The 19,913-nt window shown below is 50.0% G+C and overlaps 1 protein-coding gene across 1 annotated transcript in view; it reads right to left on the bottom strand.

Moving 5' to 3' along the window:
• ptprn2 (protein tyrosine phosphatase receptor type N2) overlaps positions 1-19,435 on the bottom strand; it is a 92,953-nt gene extending 73,518 nt beyond the window's left edge. Inside the window, exons 1-8 of the mRNA XM_018757902.2 lie at positions 19,123-19,435; positions 9,149-9,199; positions 4,397-4,510; positions 2,057-2,174; positions 1,603-1,726; positions 1,198-1,525; positions 852-1,073; positions 98-141 (exon numbers count right to left, since the gene is read on the bottom strand). Coding sequence (XP_018613418.1) covers positions 98-141; positions 852-1,073; positions 1,198-1,525; positions 1,603-1,726; positions 2,057-2,174; positions 4,397-4,510; positions 9,149-9,199; positions 19,123-19,219 — 1,098 coding nt within the window. The 5' untranslated portion in view covers positions 19,220-19,435. The remainder of the gene's footprint in view (positions 1-97; positions 142-851; positions 1,074-1,197; positions 1,526-1,602; positions 1,727-2,056; positions 2,175-4,396; positions 4,511-9,148; positions 9,200-19,122) is intronic.
• Positions 19,436-19,913: the final 478 nt, after the last annotated feature.

Genomic DNA, 19,913 nt, shown 5'->3' with positions numbered 1-19,913 from the left:
TCATCTGTCAAACGTCATTTGATTTGAAAAAAAAAAAAAAAAAAACACGGACCCCAGTTTGACATTTACTCGTTGTGCGAAAACACTTATCCTGTACCTTGTCGCCGGGCCGATCCGTCTCCCCGCCACCTGTGTGCCGCTCTGTAGGAAAGAAGACGGCATTTCAACACAACAACACACATTTCCATACATGGCACAAAATACCACGTTTCCAGTCACATGGGCTTGCACTTCTATGGCATCCGCTGTCACGTAGGGTTGGAAAGCAGGTGGAAAAATGTTTAAAGCTGTCGTTTTGCAGGGACCCGGGTTCGAAACCCGCGTCCTGTTGTGGTACCCTTGATGCTGAATTTGTACAGTAAAAATTACCCAGCTGTAAACAATTCATCCATCCGTGAATGTAGATTAAAATTACCAGAAAGACCAATGATTTTTAGAATTTTCAAAAATAAAAAAAAATCAGACTGGAGCACAAATCACTTTATTTCAGTATGTGAAGTGATTTACTCACGTTAAACCATTAATATTATTACAAAATTCCTATACAATTGTCTATAGTATTGTCTCATTTTGGCTTATTATTCTGTGTTTCTCTAAAATGAAACATTTCATTTACAAATGACAATATTATTATGATGTCAAAATGTTTTTAAAAAAAATCACATATCGCATGGGCATATTTGTGATGTATTAGAACAGCTGCATGACTCCCTCCAAGTTACAGCTTAACTGCAAAGGAACAGATCAGCTGTTGGCTAAATTTCTGAGTTCCTTCCTCAGATCTGAACCTAAAACCCTGACAGCAGTTGAACACCTTAACCGTCGCGCCCTCTGCCGGCCAGTATGGGTACCTTGGAGCGGGGCAGCCTTGGCAATTGGCACTGGGAGTGCAGGCCCCGCCTTCACCCCCCTCTGGTCTGCGGAGGGTCGCAAACCACGGGTCGCCTCGGCGTCCACCACCTGCAGGGCGTCGGCGATGGAGTCGGCCAACTCCTCCAGGTCACGGCCGCTCAGGGAATCCACGTTCACATTGTGCCTGCTTAGCTGCGCCACCACGTTCTGGATGAACTCCTCTGCGAGGGGAAGAGAAGGGAGCGTGAGCACCTCCGTCACCGTGCTCTCCGTTCCAAAGCTGTGTCGCATGACCTCGTATGATCTGGACCACTGCGGTCGCAGGTCTCGGACCATCTCCATTACCATCCACCTCGCTGAGGGGCTCTCTCACTGTGGATCCGCCTTTGAAGAGGAGGCGGTCCGTTCTGGATTTCTGCGCCGGTGTCTTGGGCGCCGACCCCAGCCTGTGTCCGTCCGGGTTTCCCGTCAGGACCGGTCCAGGCGCTCTGTTCCCTGGCAGCCTTGCCCTCAGGTACTGCTCCAATGCGGCAACAAGCTCCCCCCCCACCCCTGCCGCTGGCGACTTGGCAGGAGGAGGTCCGACGTGAGCCGGGGAGTGCAGCGCCACCTGGGACGCCCCTTTGCCCTGCGGCTGCAGATGGAACCGGTCCACGAGGAGCTGTGGCTCACCCTGTAGAACACACCTCGGTTTAACAACGGAAGCGGTTAACGCTCCGAGTTTAACCCCAGCAGCCCTGGGCTCCTCACCTTGGGCTTAGGCCTCTGGCCGGTGGGTGTGCCCTGCTGGGGGAGGAGCCCCAGGTGCTGCAGGTAGCTGTGCAGTGATCTGTCGAGCTCCACCTCCATGGATCTCAGGTTCTGATTGGGTGCCCTGTCACCATGGAAACCAAAATATACCAAAGTGATATTCCTATAAGTTAGTTAGGAACTATCACTGTAAAAAGAAGCAGAGAGCTCACAGTGCCCCTCCCCCTGACTCGGCTAAGATATTCATCTGGTTTATTTCCGCAGATGAGTCCATTTGCAGAAGGAATACACGTTACTGTATGATCTATTCTAACAATAAAGACGTAACAAAAGAGCATCGAATTGTTAACCACGAACCGCCTCTGTTCAGTCCTGACTTTTGTTACTGTGTGTCCACTGTAGTGGATGTTTGCTGAAATATTAAGATGCCACATAAGCGATTTCTAGCTCCAACCTGGACTTGGCGCCGCCGTCCACTGAGCCGCCGTCCGGGTATCGGTAGGACACTTTCCGCAGCTTGGACAGCTCCTGACCGATTGCCTGCTGGGTGGCATCATCTTCCCAGGTTAACCCTAAACAGGAGGAGGAGGAGGAGAGGCAGCAGTAACCCTGAGATGTGGCTAAAGACTCGACTGCGATTATACAGACTGTGCACGGATCTGTTCAGTGAAAGGGCCCACTGTGTGGTATTTTACCATATAGAGCATTTAAAAGAGAGTAAAGGATCGAAATGTGCTTTGATCAGTTTACCGACTCCTCAACTTACAAACAAAACTGGACTGGAAACGTGTTTGTACCTCGTTTTGTTCGTAACGCCAAATTCACTTTTACCTCTAAGTCCCGATCAATTAAAGGTTAAGAACACAGACATCCCTCCGCTTATTCACCGGTTTATTTCCGTAAAAGTCTCAGATACGGCTGGAAAAAATGGCAAGGCTTTTTATTTCGATTTTCACGTCAATCGACGTTAAACCTAATTTATGATGACTGAAAATAAAAATACGCTGCGGCCACAAACTCCTAATCGGTGCCAATTGTTGACTGATCCATCCCACAAACATGTGCGACGTTCCTCATCTTACTACTCATCACTCAGTAACACAAGACATGAGCTATAAGCACTGTGGAAGTGGGTGGAATTCACGTGTTCCATCATGTTCTTGTTCCACTCAGTTGTTCTGCTGCCGTGTAGCGGCCGAGAGGGTAAACGCAGGTTGCTTTTTTTTCAACCGAGAGAAATTTAAGAGAACATAAAACGTGGATTGCGGGGAGAATATGGGCCGAACCTCCGGCTTCCCAAAAAACACGCACGCGCGCGCTGACTGAAACCGCTCGTCCCAAGCAGGGCTGCGGCAACACAGGGCGCAAGGTTGGAGAGGGAAGGGACGCACCCAGGGCGGGATGCCAGTCCGTCGCAAGGCACCCCAAGCAGAACTCGAACCCAAGACCCTGCAGAGAGCAGGACCTGGCCAAACGCGCTGCGCCACCGCGCCCCCCCGAGAAAACACATTTTCGCAATTTATTTCTGCTTTCAGACCCTTAAAATGCATTATTTACATCGTCGGCTCACAGAGGCCTCGCTGCCCGCTGCGTCGAGAACAGAGATGTAAAAGGAAGATCCGGATACGTCCTCATTAGCCCAGGTTTCCATCCACGCGCACAAGTATGCAAATGAGCTTTCACGGCCACTAGAGGAAAGTCTGCGAGGGACACGTACGCAGAACACAGAAGGTGGAGACCAGGAGTCTGGATCGCAGCCGAGCAGACTGACCCCGGCCCAGCGGGAACGTTCCCTTCGTACACGGATGGAAGCGCGACTTGGGCCGGATGGGGAGAAAGGCGGGTGAAACCGTGAACCGCGACCGTCCTCGTGGGACGCGTGACCGTGGAAGCGGGTGGCTTGTGACAAGCAGGTCAGATGAGCTGCAGAAGAGACCTCCCCCGCATGGAGCAACCGCGGAAGAGGAACATGGTCCGTGGGGACGGGAGAAAGAAGAGCGGCTCCTCTGCTTGTTTCCATCAACAACGTCTCTCAGAATTTTTTACTTTCCGATGTTTTACCATCAAAATGAACATTTCATCTGTATGATAATCCGTAGGAATGCCGGACACCTCTTCGGACACCGGTAGCTGACCGCATTTCTGAGATATTGCAATTTTTGTCCTTGTCTTATTTTGTGGGTTCCGCAGCTGCAGCTAGAATTAAACTTAAAAACAATATCTTCATCTCGTCACGCTGCACGGAAAAAAAAAACTAATTCATTGATTATTTCAGTCTTATTTAAATAGCTGCCTACAGGTGATGTAGTAGTTAAAGCCACTGCAGTTTTACATGGAGGTGTAAACCTTATAGCAAACGTAGCCCGTAGGTGTTCGTGGGGAGGAGGGGGAATGTTCTTCCCTCATCTCCAACACAGCGGTTTCGAGGGCTCGGCATAAGATTGATTACCGAGCAGCTGTCTGGCGATCATTTCGGTGCCTTTCCATTTGCCATCGATTCATTTTCATTGTAACTGCAGAGCTCTAGGTGCTTGAGGAAAGCAGGTAGATGGTACAGAGTTTGGAGTGTGTTTTCTGAAATGAATGGAGCTGTCGCCCGCTCTCCGTAACGTATCTATCTATCCATCTAGACCTGAAGGTCACAGGATGGACAACCTGAGCATCAGTAACGGGGCTCACGGTGAGGATGATGAAGCTGACAGGGAAGGAGGCTCAGAACCTGGGAGTCACAGTCTGAGAGCCTCCCAGGGATCCTGAGACCAGGAAGCAGCAGCCAGGTGGGGGCAACACTCACCTCTGCGAGCCAGCTTTTGTAGAAGACTCCTGAGGCGTTGCAGGACACTGGGGGACACCTGGTAGACGTAGAAGTCCGTCACCGGAGCGGACTCGCACCTCCCAAACACGCCATCTGAGGAGGAACGGACGGAGAGGGGCACTCAGACTCGTCACTCTGCGCCGACGGTGGGAGAATGTTCCAGCACTTTAACACACAAGGGGGGCATGTCTGGGGACATGTCAGTGCCCCACTGTGGTGAAAAACACAGTAAGGTGGAGTTTTTAAAGTTCACCGCCTGCATGTTTCCTAAAAGAGAGCACAAGTACTTTGGGAAGTTGCTGTTTTTTTATTTCCCTGGCAGATATTTTCATCGAAAGCAGCGTATGACGTGTCTGATTTACGTAACCGGATCTTTTTCCAGCACGCCGATCTTGCGGGTTCGACTCATTTGCGTCAGATCTCGCGGCCCTTCGTTCGCCGCCACCGTCCCGCCTGCTTCTCCGATTGTGTCGCAACCCTCGGGAGCAAACTGACACTCGTAAAAAGGATGTGACCCCCACGGCCTACAAGCCCCACCCACCTGTCATCCCCGACCTGAAGCAGCTTTTCTCTAAGTCCAGCCTCCCTCCTAATCGCACGGTTTCTGACAGTATTATACGGCCACTGAGATAAGCAGTAAGACATCAATAACGAGGCTTTATCTAGAGCCGCTATCTCACCATCGGCAGACTCGGGATCCGCTCGGAGGCGGTTGCTAGGCAACCCGAGCAGAGGCTGTAATCAGACACATAATTCAATGGCTATTTGCAGGAGGGAGAGAAACAGAGCACTCTGGGTCATCATTTGCCCCGAGGAAACAGCGCCGTTCCCTAATGGCACCTCAATGACCCGTAATCTTCTCTCAGACGTTTTATTTTTAGAGACATCATGCTGCGCCGCATCGGATGCAAATCCCATAGCGAGCATGCGGCAGTTAGGCAGTTGTGCTGAGGACATTGGGTGCTATTTCACCTTTACAGATGTGATGGGAGACACAGGGTCACATCCCCTCCACCATCCTATGACACTCCGCTGACAGCCAAAGGGGCTTCTGTGAAATCCTCGGGACTGCAGAAACCCAGAAAGCGATGGAATATTCTAGAATGTCTTCCCGCCGAGTCCTGCGCTGCCGTGGCGATGAGGCGAGAGGCCCCGCTGACGGAAGAGGCCAAGCAGAATGCTCACAATCAGTCTCGTTTCAGGCCTCGCTCCGTTTTAACATATTTTTACATGCTGCCGACTCTAAGCGTCGCTACGCAATCAGGGGCACAAGGGTGCCGCCTGCCAGACAGTTAAAAACAGGAAATGGCAAAGGCCTTCCGCTTGCTCTCGCACCTACGTCTGGCGAAGCAGGACGACGTGGCGGCCGCCAATTTCAAATAACCCGAGATGAGGAATTTGACAGCACGCTTAATTATAAACAAACAAAACATTCTGTCTCATTACAAAAGTAATCCTGTAGAATCGCAGCTCCGCGTGGCTTCGAGTTAAACATAAACTGTGAACCATCGATCATAACCAGGAATTATAATTACCTACATGCATATTTAAGAGCAGAGAGGGTTTTTCTTCCTGGAAGGAGCGATTTGATGCCCGGCCACCTCACCGAGATTTATGGCTTCATTTACAGCTCACAGACCGACCGCAACGCTTCCCTATGCAACGGGCGAGATGCTCGTTGCCGAGCAACAGAAAAACAGACAATCTGTCGTATTTTGGAGGGGTTCCTAGCCAGAAAGAAAGCAGATACTTCACTTAACATGTTTATAAGCATGTGCAACATTCCTCACCTTGCTATTGTTCAGCAGCTCTGAGGAACACCAAACATGAGCTGTAAGCAGTGTGCAAGTGAATTGATTGAAGGTGGTCCCACAATGTTGTCCTGTTTTTGGTCTTCCTTACTTACACCTATTGGCTTGGAGGGTAAACACAGTTCACGTTCACCTCGTTACAATCATAAATAGGCAAGGAAAGTGTAATTAAAGACAAAGAAATTCTAAAAAGTTTGTTTCTTTAAATGCCAGCCGTTGTTAAGATGAGGAACCAGTGGACAGTGATGTCAAAGTGGAGCATCAGGTCTCCTGTCTATTTAGAGGAAGAGGAGTAACGGGCACAGCCAACACGCAACAGCTGACAGAGTGACTCACAAAACATGTTTCCTTTTTTAACTTCTCACGCCGCCCGGTTACAGCGTTAGTCAGAAAGCGAGACGTTTCTAAAAATCTAGAAATATGGGAAAAAAGTGTTCTCTCTTCCCGGGAAGCGGGAGTGTGTGATCATCAGTGTACACGGCCCACATGTGTGTCCTCAGTCAATGAGCTGCACGTCATACACCACACATCACACACCGGGGTTCGTGGGTAAAAAAAAAAAAAAAAAAAAAAAGTACCCGGTTTCAGCACCCTTGCCTGAACACCTACAGCATCCCTGGGCATCCGGAGCCTCTGTGACCCCAGCGCACAAGTCCATCAAACCGCGTAGTAGATGGCAGAGCAGCGGATCCGGCGAGCGCGTGCGGACCAGGGTGGGGCCGAACACTGAAGAAAGCGGAGTCGGAACAAGGAGACCTCGCACAGCATGGGGGGTGTAGAAATGAACATCTCTTGGGAATGCAAAACACATGAGGGACACACCAGGCTGAGGGATTCAACCCCGAAACCACCCACCTGCCTGCTCCTCCCACCCTGGACTTTCACGCGATCGATCCCCCCGTAAAATGCTGGGCTGCTCCATGACCCCAGTCTGTGTCTAGTCTAGTCCCTTGACCATTATCATATTATTATTATTTTTATTATTAGTGTTGTTCTTCTTGGGAGCTGATATTAACGAGTAATAATCCTGCTAAGCAGCAATAATAATCATGCATGGAGGTTAGCTCTTCCACAGTGTGAACGATTATTACTAATTGAATTATAAATGCTGCAGCGTCTCATCTGGTGTTCAAGATCAGAGGTTTCATTTACAATTTGTAAATATGCCAATTCGTAAATGCGTGCTCACCCAGCAAAACACACACCGGCCTGCACACCTCCACCGCGTACATGCAGCTCTGACGCATTAAGCCCGCCCCTCCTGTACAAATGATGGAGGAAAATGTAATCGGTCCGGGTTATTGATGACACATGCGCTGGCCGGCGTCCCTCTTTTTTACACTAAAACTGTATTTCCATTTCACCGCTGAGTGAACACAACATCCCCCTGGAAGCAGCTCAGATAATGAAAGTGGTGGGGGGGGAGTGTGTTGCTGACTAAGCATTTTTTATTGGGAGCACTTATTACATTTTGTCCGTGGCAAACATGGTGCCGCACTCTCCACAGAGTAAATAACTTTTACAAGATCTAAACACAACTTGTGCAAAGTGTTTTTTCCCCCCATCGCTGCATCAGACATCACTCATTTCATTTAAAGACAAATAATTCTTCTTGTAATTTAACAAAAAAAGTTTCATATTAACTCAATCTCTTCTTTCGGAGAGAGGACAATGAGCATATTTTTACACACGGTGCAGTCAGAAAGTTCTCAGACTGACCAGCGTGTGGCGCTGTTGCTGTTGCCAACTGTTGGTTCAGAGAGTCCCTGGTTCAGGCACATACATATATATATATATCCCAGGTGCCAATCGTTTAGGGTGAAACAGAATACAAACAATGAGCTTTCAGAACATCTTTTGCGACACTTCTTATTTGCTGTAACTATGGTACTACACCTTCTTCATGAAGCATGACTCCTTTCCAGCAGATTACTCACAAACCAGCCCATCAATCTCATCGTGCCCCAGAGCTGCAGGTCGTTTTCCTGCACCTCGGACCCTGGACCCGGGCGTAGCGATCGCACGCAGACGTACTAGGACCCGACCGGAGCCCGCTCGGACACACGAGCACAGCAGGCAAAAGGGGCTGAAGGTATCTCCATGGCAACCGCCATGTGTCCTCTCTGCGGTTGCTAGGCAGCACATCATCCCAATCGTATCATTTTGACAGCACGTGACAGCGATACAGTTATGTATCTCTGAAACACAAGCAGCGGATGATCCAGACGTGAAGAACAATCAGGCACCAGAACCATCGCTCCCCTGGGATTCACTCCCGCTTCGCCGTTAAACTCTCCCTTCAGCACCACCCCTCTAATTTACATAAGGCTGGCTGACAATTCGATGGAGGAGCGACGCAGATCATTAGTCTGTCTCAAGAGTCTGGCACCGAAACAAGCCCCGTACCACACGCAGATTCACAGTTTCTGATGACTTCATATGCATACGTTTATTTATCTCATGCTTTTCCCCAGTGGTGTAACGTGTCCCCCTCTGCTCTGATGATGGACGCACGAACACATAATAATACTCCCAGCTGCCCCAAGAGGAAAGGCCACTCTCAGGCAGGAAATGAGCAGACAATTTGGTTGGACTGGGAGTCGTGACCCAGTCGGCTCACGGGAACAGCAGCGGGAGATAATTTTGTTTGCCGCACTTTGCTCGCAGTTCTATCTGGCCTCACATCTCCAGCGACCACCTCGCCTGCACATGCCATCCTCAGACTTTCTCCTTCTCTCTCGGTAACCATGGCGCCGGAGCCGTTTGTACATCTCGCAGCGCCGAGTCGCCGTCGCCGGAACAATCACGCAAGCCGCTGCTCCGAGCTGACACCAGCAGAGGGCGCTCTCTGTGGTACGCTCGACCGGAAGTCCGATACCACGTTTACCCCATTACGCTGCAATTTAAAACTCGGACGTACCGTTGGCGCAGATCTCGTACGGTTGGCACAGCTCATTCTCAAAAGCACAACCTGCAGAAAGAAGAGAGAAGGAGGAGATATATTAGAGACCAGAGAGCCAATGACAGCACTGCAGCAGCGGCGCCTCCAAGAGGCCCTCATTTGAAAGTAATTGAGCAACACACACACACATATATATATATGCACAGGTATACCTGTGTATATAATGAAATACACACATATATATACAGTACATACAGTACTGTGCAAAAGTTTTAGGCACTTGGGGGAAAAAAGCTGTAAAGTGAGAATGATTCCAAAAAATAATGCTCTTAATTAATAAACTTCCTACAAAGCTCAGTAACCATCCATCGTCAATAACTGCTTGTCCCGAGGATGACCACCTTGCGTCTTGTTGCCGTACTCACTCTTGCCATGATCTAAGATCTGAAAGTTAAACTGTCGCATCTGAGAAAACCTCACATTTTCAGTATGGTTGTCCCTCGCCCAGTTTTATTGCCTCTACCCAAGTCATCATGTCATATACATGCATCCTTCAAAACACATAAAATACTTCTAAATTACAGTATAAAACTTGATAATACCCCTAAAAACAGACAAATAAATACAAAACAGACATACACATGAGTAGTCATCTATATAAAAGCTCAAAGTGCACAGAATGACCTGATAAAACAAGGCCATTAAAATCTGTAGATAAAACGCTATACAAATAAAACCCACACAAGTTAAAAGAAAAGTTAGTTAAAAGTGCACATACAAAACCCTTTTTTTTTTCCCTTAAACTTTACTGTAATACTGCAACTTTTCTGCAAAAGGAATGCTTGGAAATCTAAAATATGCTCTTTCCCGCACATTGACTGAAACCGCTTGTCCCGAGCAGGGTGGCGGCGAGCCAGAGCCTAACCTGGCAACACAGGGCATGGGGTTGGAGGGGACACACCCAGGACGGGACGCCAGTCCATCACAAGGCACCCAAAGCGGGACTCGAACCCCAGACCCACCATAGAGCAGGACCCGGCCAAACCCGCTGCACCAATGCGCCCCCATACACTTTCCCATTGACACCAATGCGAAAAACATTAAATAACCATCTAAAACAAATATTTTTGTGAAACATCTAAGTGCCTAAGACTTCTACACAGTATTGTATGCATGCATCTGTACACACAGTATATTGTATTATATATTATATATATAGTAGATAAAAGAAGCTTGTGAAACACTGCCTCCTACAGGGTGCAGGAGGACATGACGGACACTGACCTCAAGGGCCAAACACAATCCGAGCTGATTGCATTTTATCCACAGTATTGCAGTTCTGAAAATGTGTGTGTGTGTGTGTGTGTGTATTTACAATTTTACAGGTGTTGTTTTTAATCTTAATAATATCCAAAAAAAAACCATTTATTCGGACCGGAGTGAAAGCAGTGAACGACTGATACGTTAATTGATCATTTTTAGCAGACAATTTAAACAACTAGGGGACAGCTGGCTGCGTAGCGGTTAGAGAGACTGCCTTTGGACCCAAAAGTTGCAGGTTCGAGCCTTGCTGGATATAGTACCCTTGAGCAAGGTACTTACCCTGAATTGCTCTAGTAAAATTACCCAGCTGTATAAATGGGTAAATAACTGTAACCTTAACATTGTAAGTTGCTTTGGAGAAAAGCATCAGCTAAATGTAAAAAACAAATAAATAAGCTGTTAAGGAGAGCCCAAGGTTCAGATGACTGCGAGCGTGTGCTCCTTAGGCATGGTGTATCTGGAAGCGTTTTGTTGTATCTGACAAACGGCTCTGCAGCCTGCTGCTACAGTCATCTGTCACGTTTGCTCTCGAACCCTGCGCACCATCCTGTAATATGAGGCTCAGCGCTTCGCTCACCCCGGGCCCGGCGATGAATTCTAATCAGCGCCAGGCGCCGAAGCACACGGGAGCCGAGCGAGGTTTCGCTCCATTATTAAATCTTTTCAATATTCCCCTTCCTGCCTCGCGCTCCCGCTTCCCTCCCGATATGCTAATTCGTCTCCCAAGCCAGGTGCAGCCTTGCAGCATCGCGGCCTGTTGTCAGCGGCGACGGAGCGGAGTCGGTTCCCATGACCGCGGCGGAGCGGCGCCATGTGGGCGGGGATGCGAGGAGGGTGGGGGCGGTTGCTCCAACGGGAGGGTGCGCAACGAATATTAATCACCCTGGCGCTGGTAGGGGAGCGAGGTGCTGCCGAGCGTTTCTGAAGGTTCGGAGAGGTGGAGCGCAGCGCGTTTCGTGCGCCGTCTGCTGGAGGGGCCCCACCCCCACGCAAGAGCTCGGTTCCCTCGGAGAGGGACGCGGCTGCTCCGAGGCGCCGCGGAGCTGCGACCGCACCGTTCCGACAGCTCACACACACACCACGCTCTTGGAGAAACTCCTACCGGGTGCTTCATCGCGAGCGCTCCCGAAATAAAGGCCGCAGTGATCACCAGGCCGTGAGCGGTGACGCCGCTCCATCACACACATCTGAAAGAAACCTTCCTGGGGTAACGTGGCCTTCGCACCATGCAGTGTGTGTGTGTACCTTTATATTTACATTTATTTAGCAGACACTTTGGTCCAAACTCTATGTAATGTTATCAGCCCACACACCTTATTCACCGCGGTGACTTACACTGCTAGATGCAGTACTTACACTGGGTCGCTCATCCATACATCAGTGGAACACACTCTCTCTGTCACTCACACACTCTTTTGTCAGCTACACAGAGGAGTTTGTTGACCAAGCTTTGGAAATACAGGGGAGTGAGAGAGTGAGTGAGTGAGTGAGTGAGTAGAAGATGTTATGGAAGCAGCACAGAGGGTCAGGCCCGGTTCTGCAGACACCTCCCAGTGGTTATATAAGCTGCTGAAGACCAGACTGTTCGGTGACTCAGCAGGATACCCTGAGACCAAGGGTGGGTGTGCGTGCGCGCACACACACACACACACACACACACACACACACACACACACACACACACACACACAGAGGTTAGACTCTAGGTTTTAAGCCAAGATGTTGCAACAAAATAATTTTTTTAAAGAAGAAAGGAGGCAATGCATTCTGGCACAAGACTACAGAGAGGTATCTGAGGTCCATCTAGGTGTGTGTCCCCGTGTGTGTTTGCGTTGCTAGATATAGAAGATATGAAAAGCCACATTACTATAAGGCTTTATTTGGCAAGCGCTTTTCTCCATAGTGACTTACAATGTGAGGTTTGCTCTCTAAATTACATTTATTTGTTTTTTCTCACACTTTTCTCTAAAGTGACTTAAGAGTGCTGAACTACTTACAGCGATTTATCCTTTAATACAGCTGGGTAGTTTTTTACTGTATCAGGACAGGGTAAGTACCTTGATCAAGGACACTACAGCAGGAGGTGAGATTCAATCCCAGAACCTTCTGCAATAATTGCAAGACAACAGCTCTATTCACCATGCCACCTATTGTCATATTATAACTTTTAAGGAGCTATATAATATCCAAAATATTTTCTGATGCAGAAAATTGCTACTTTCCCATTTATATTGTAAATATGCTTCACATTTGATATTTGTTGTGTTAAAGAAGCAGCAGGAGGTATAGTGGTTAGCGCTACAGCCTATAAACCTGGAGGTTATAGGTTCAAATCTCACCTCCTGCTGTAGTCCCCTTGATCAAGGTACTTTTGCTGATACACAAAAAATTACCCACCTGAATGAACAGGTAAATCACTAAAAAATAATTTCGTAAAACTTTCTGAAAACCCACATCGTGGGAAATATTACTGATATATTACTGACAGGGTTGTGCAGCTGGCACTCGAACCAGAGGCATCTGACAGCGCTGCGAGCGAGAGCGCGCTTAAAAACACAGAAAACACAGGTCTCAGAAACACGTCAAACACGCCAACGTGCCGCACTCACACAGCAGAACCACTGGATCAACGTCATTTTCATTCATAAAAAAACATTCCCATGGAAACAGTGACTTCGTCCTGAAAATCACAGCAGCAAAATACACAAGCGCTGGAGCGTCAATGAAAAGGTAAAAACGGATTATTACAAGTAAACCCCAGCAGTGGCACATTGATTGATATAATTTATGTAATTATTATAATTTCATTACATATTCATTTATCTAACACTTTTCTCCAAGGCGACTTACAGTGTGAGGTTTGTACACTAAGCTACTTACACTGATTTATAAGTGAAAGACAGCGTCTGTCTGTCTGTCTGTCTGTCTGTCTCTCTGTGTGTGTGTGTGTGTGTGTGTGTGTGTGTGTGTGTGTGTGTGTGTGTAGTAGAGAAACTGATGGACGTAAAGCCTTGTACCACGGTTCAGAACACCCTTCGTCCCACAGGTTCACTTAAGCACGGTAAAGGGCCGCTGTGCCACACACACACACACACACACACACACACACACACACACACACACACACACACACAACGCGCACCGGGCCACACGTGTAAACACATGCCTTGTTTGCACACTTAGTCAACGTTGCGCCGCTGTTTGAACAAGAGGCCGCGCACACGGTGTCGGTTTCCACCGCAGGTCACACCGCGAACACATCCAGCGTCGCTTTTACTCCATTCACGTGTCCCCTGCAGTTCCACACTTATTCCTCCACTCCTTACTGTAACACATGACAAACACTTTACTAAATGAGCAAAAGCTATGAAAAGATTTTAATTACACCACGAATTTCATTTTATTTTATTTCGTCTCAGAGGGCACGGTGGAGCAGCGGGTTTGGCCGGGTCCTGCTCTCTGGCGGGTCTGGGGTTCGAGTCCTGCTTGGGGTGCCTTGTGATGGACTGGCACCCTGTCCTGGGTGTGTCCCCTCCCCCCTCCAGTCTTACGCCCCGTGTTCCCGGGTTAGGCTCCGGTTCACCGCGACCCAGCTCGGGACAAGCGGTTTCAGCCTGCGTGTATTTTCTCTCACAAAGTCACATTCAACCAGAAAAACGTGGTGAAACGCGAGTGCTACGGTCCCCTTTGGGGCGATTTTTAATAAGCAGCGACGTCGCCTGGTTATCGGACCACGGGGCCCGTGTTTGCCAAAGGAAGTGACCTCCTCCGTCTGCCACCTGGCACCTGGTCGCAAGCGACGGGTCCTGCTGAAGACCATGGCTGAAGACCACGGTCACCTGGACGGAGTAGCTCACCGCTGCACCGACAGTTGGAGACGCACTACGAGGTGGCCGCACCCCATTTTCCAGGGTAATTTGCGGTCCGTGCGAGGACGCACACTGGCCCCATCGCGTTACAAATTTTTGAAGACTCAAATATGACGCGCTGTCCGAAATCTGTGCCTGGGTTCAACCTCTAAGTGCGCAGATGGCAGTAAAGAGGAAGAGGGCGGGAGATAACAGGAGCTTGGATCCGCCTTCGTTCGATTCACTTTCGCAGTGTTTACAGCTCGTGTCCCTGATCAGTAATAAGGTGAGGGGTGTGAGGTGTTTTATGGGGCGAGTCGGCGAACGATCAGCGCCAAACACGAGATTGCGACCAGCGTCGCGGGTTCGAGCGCAACGGGCAGGCCAGGCGTGCCTCCGCGGAGCCGAGCGCTCGCCCCTCCGACAGGCACGTCCCAGAGTGGCCTGCCGCCTCCGCTCCCAAGCAACCCCGGTTCGCGTCCTCGGGGGCGGCGTGACGCAGAAGGCGGGCGACGTCACGCGGCTCAGACGAGCGCGAGACCTGCCAAGAGGGACCCCGTTTCCTCCGGTGCCTAAAGCTATTCTGGGCCCCGGCTGTCGCTGCCGAAACTCAGATTTGTTCGCTTCCTTCCTGCGGGTCCTTGTGTGCCGTTTAATCAAAGGAGCGAGTTGTTGTAATTTCCATCTCCCCTGATGCTCCCAGGACACAGCATGTCAGCAACTCCCCGCTTTTCATGCGGCGACGCTCAGAAGAGGTAAAACACGGTGTAGCGCGGCTCATTACCATACGCTGCGCTCTCAGTTAGTACTTCCTTGGGACGCGCCGCACCAAACATCGGGCGAAGTGAGATTCGTTCCTATTTATAAACCAGGCCTGAACACACAGGATGGCTCCGCCCGTTTTCCTTCTGTCTCCTCCTCCACCCTGGAGCTCAGCTTGGGGGTGGGGGGTGACGGGGGCAATACCCCAGCACCGTGGTACACGTCAGACCCCTCCCCAGCTGTGAGAACCCCCAGTTGACTTAGTGCGAAATCGCAAGCGCTCGGTAAAAACCCGACGGCTCCGCGACCCACCGCACTGCACGGACCGTGGTAAATTATTACTACGGTTATTAATTTGTACCATAGCTAATGCTTTTTTCCAGACGCGATTTCATGGTGTTTGACCCATTTCTATATTTATACAGCTGGGTATTTTAATGCAGCGATTCGGGGTAAGTACTTTGCTCTCAGGCACTAGAGCAGCAGCGGGGAGCGGAGCTCAAACCAGCAACTTTCCGGTTACAAGTCATTTCGGCTTGCGGGCTCCGAGGGCCTTTCCCGCCACCTCCTCACAGGTGGCCTCCGTCTCCGCGGTCTTCCACCGTCGGCACGGCACCTGAAGAATCACAGTGAATTAAGCATGCTAAGTCCTGTTGCTATGGAAACAGGCGTGAGGTTAACCTTTTCTGTGACGACATCAATGAGTCAGGCCTGTGATTTCCTCCACGCTCTGCTCTAACTGATGGACGCGGGACTGCTGGACACGAGACGGGTCTCCCAGGAGACGTGCGATGTGTGTGATCGCGTAGATCGGCTGCAGCAATATAGGAACAGCAAAGAACACACACGCAGAGTCTGAAACCGCTTGTCTCAAGCGGGGTTGTGGTGAACCAGAGCCTAACCCAGCAATACAGGGCGTGAGGCTACAGGGGGAGGGGACACACCCAGGACGGGACGCCAGTCCATTGCAAGGCTCCCCAAGCAGGACTCGAACCCCAGACTCACCAGAGAGCAGGACCCAGCCAAACCCGCTGTGCCACCACACCCCTCAACAACAAAAGAGCTCAAGAAGAAGAAGAAGAAGAAGAAGAAGTGGCAACAGTGCTGTATATCACTCATGACATAGACTTTATTTCATCAATATATCCCATAAAAATCTACACTGACCATCTACTGTCATCACCGAAGGATGACTGGAAGGTCTCGGGTTCAAACACCAGCACAGTTTGGTACCCAGGATGCTCGACCTAAATGGATTCAGTAAATGTCAGCAGCGCTGTCTGATAGGAATATTAAAATGTGATCACGTAACCTGCCCTACATTCCGGCATCTGCTGAGTAAACAAGGTGAAATTCAATTGCTTTATTAATATGATCACGAAGAGGCAGATTTTTTCACTCGGCATTTTGAGCGGCTGAGCAGCTCTGAGAAAGGCCACAGAACAGGGCGGGACTCCTTACGCTGCGGACGTGGCTTTTTGAGGTGAAATTCAGCCAGGACTCGAGAGCACCATGTGCAAACTGAAGGTTCGCTCAGGACATGCAATGTGACTGTTTACATTTACGTTTATTACATTAATTTATTTTCTGACACTTTTCTCCAGAGCAACTTACAGTGTTAAGCTACTTCCAATTATTCACCCATTCATACAGCACGGTAATTTCTACTGTACCGATTCAGGGTAAGTACCTTGGTCAAAGGAATTACAGGTGGGATTTGAACCTGGGTCTTTTGAGTGCAAGGCAGCAGCTCTAACCCCTGTGCCCCCTTTTATAAACGGCAGGTGTTCATCCTTTGCTGCGCAGTGACAATAAAACACCATTAATCCCCCATCAGAACCCGAGGATTGCTTTGCTGTAAATTTACCCAGGCACCCAGACGGTCATAAACGTGACCTGAGTGCTCAAACCCGCGTAAAGCACCCCTCATCATTATGCTGGAATACACAAAAGTGTGAAAACTTGCATGAAACTGGAATAAAAATGTTCAGAGTGCTGAACTGAACAGGTGCCTCCCAGGTTCGCGTTCGACGCCTTTCGGTTCGGGTGCGGACCCCACGCCCCTGGTCACCTGAGCTATGAGGGCCTGGCGCTTCATGCTATCGCTTTCCAGCATGATCACCTCGAGCTGTAGTAACACCTGCGGTCCAGGTCGCAGTGACCGCAACCTCCACAATAAAAGACACCACGGTGGGAAAGCAGTTCAGAGTGAGGAGTGACGCGACCGACCTGCATCGTACTGTCTGGACTAGAACCTTTCAAAGGGCTATTTTTAGGCGGCGCGACCACACGCTCAGTCCCAGCGATGGGTGGACCTGGGTGTCTCAGAGGCACCGTAACAGGCAGCGCAGAAATCACGTAACCCCACTCAGCGGTTGCGACAACCACGCTGCCCAGTGACGAACGTGTTGTGAGTGGCGGTCGCTCGGAGGTGAACGCGCGGTCCCGTTCATGTATCAACCCAGGGTGGTACGCAGGCAAGATGCAGGTCCACGACAGAGAAACAAATTCCCAGGGATTAAAATGCACGGTTTCTAAAAGGCTAATAAATTGGCCAGCAGGTGGCGTAGTCATTCGAGTTGCCACCATGCACTCATAGGACCTGGGTTCCAATCCCACCACCTGCTGTGGTACGCTTGATAACAGTATTTATCCTGAACCGATATAGTGAAAACTACCCAGCTGTATAAATTAGTAAATCAGTGCAAGTCTCTTTGGAAACAAATGTCAGAAAAATAAATGAATGTAAATAACGTGAACGCAATACAGTCACCCGCCTCTGAGCGTGATCCTGATATTTCCACCGTCAGTCACAAACGCGCTCGTTAAAATAGCCGTAGATCCAGGAGGAGGCCCCGCCTGCAGAGTAACAACCCACTGACTCGCCAAGGTAAAACAGGGTAAAACCTGGCCTCTCCATAGTCTGTGAACCACGAATTCAAACCGCAAGCAGCGATCGCAGCAGCAGTTCCTCGGAGTCGTAGCGAATCACGCTGAATTCGCCCGACATGCTGCAGAGGCCAGAGGGCTGTGCGTCTTCCGAACGTGCGAACAGCTGTTTACATGTGCAGGGGAACAAGCAGCGCTGTGTTTTTCGTTTAGCCTACAGCAGCTGAACCGAGAGCATATAGTATGGACTGAGATCACAGCCCGCAGAGGATGAGACTTGACAACGCGCCCATGTGCCGTGTGTGAATGCGATTGTGCATGAAGAAGGACCCCATTTCCTGTCCTGCAGCCTGCCGTCACGGTAACTGATACTGTCCGGGGGCCCATTGTTAGAGGGGTAACCGTAGCAACCGCATCCTTTCTGGGAGGAGGATGCTCTGTGTCCATCGTCACATCAACGGGATTGTTCCCGCACGCAGCGAGAACCGATCTAACACCAGGGTCGAAGCTTCAGGAGAATCCACCCGGCGAGGAGGGTCCGGGCCCTCGGTTCGGCTGCCGCGTGTCCTGTAAACCGTGTGAATTTAAGAAAAAAAAAGAAGAAGGAAAACAAAACACTGCTTGTTCCCCTGCGCTGGTGCGCATGTAAACAGCTGTTCAAAGGATCAGAACACACACAGCTGTCCGGCCTCTGCAATATTCATCTCCGTTTCTTCTCGAGCGGTCGCTCACACACACCAGCATTACATAAGGTGTGCAGGAGCGAAGCCCAGTGCAGCATATTGACACGGTGCGTTGGAATGAAATCCCACCGAGGTGGGAATGAAGTAGGAAAAGGTGGAGAGTGACGTGTTTGCTGTGCCAGTGTGTGCGTGTGTGTGTGCGTGCGTGCGTGCGTTAGAGCCCTGCCAACAGTCCCAGGTCCCCAAACACACACAGCCCTCCTCCAAAACCACGAATCGCACATGAATAACAATTAGGGAGAAGATGTCAGAAGGACTGGAGGCTCGCGACGCCACTGATCATCATGATGTTTATGATTTATTATGTTTTCCATCACGATCTCAAAAACAGGTGCAGAACGAAGAGCCCCGCGCTGTCCCGCACTCGTGAGGGATGGGTGGATGGATGAATGAATGAATGAATGAATGAATGAATGAAGGGACGTACCGAATCTGCCGTCGGCCGAGGCGGCAGCGCGCCCGCGCGACCCCATCAGGACCAGCAGGTCCAGCAGCAGCAGAAGGACGGAGGTCCGCGGGTCCATCGCTCGGTCGGTGTGACAGTCCGATCCGCGCCGCTAAGAGTCCATGCTGTCCTCCAGTCCTCCTGTCCTTCGTCTCCTTCGCTTCTCCTGCGCGGGGACGAGCAGGAACTCGGGAGCGCGGCGGCGGGGGGTCGGAGGATGAGCGGACGAGCGGGTGATGCTCCGGCGACTCCGCAGCGAGCGGCGATCACAAACGGAACGAAAGGAGAGGGCGGAGAGAGAGCCCCGCCCAGAGTGACGTCAGAGTTAAACACGCGCGCGCGCACACAGAGACACACGCAGACACACACGGGCTGCCGAAATCTGCGCTGCGCCTCGCAACGTTCAAACCCAACACAAGTATGGACTTCACTTTATTATTATTATTATTATTATTATTATTATTATTATTATTCCCTGTACAGAACACCAATCCATCGCAGATCAATCATACACACTCACACAAACACTACGGTCGACAATTAAAAGTCATCAGATCCTCCAAAACATGCCTTTGGACTGTGGGAGGAAACCAGAGCACAGAGTGAAGCCTATATAAACAAAGGGAGAATATGCAGCTTGACTCAAACCCACAACTGAACCAATAACCCAGGAGATATAAGATCACATAAGAGTCACACACAGATTTTCCTATCATACGCCCTTCAGCACTGGTTACACCCCTTCACTTCCCCCCACTGACGTGTGATTGCAC

Source organism: Scleropages formosus, chromosome 7, assembly GCF_900964775.1.
Source record: "Scleropages formosus chromosome 7, fSclFor1.1, whole genome shotgun sequence".
NCBI lineage: Eukaryota > Metazoa > Chordata > Actinopteri > Osteoglossiformes > Osteoglossidae > Scleropages > Scleropages formosus.
This window is presented reverse-complemented; position numbering and strand designations above follow the sequence as displayed.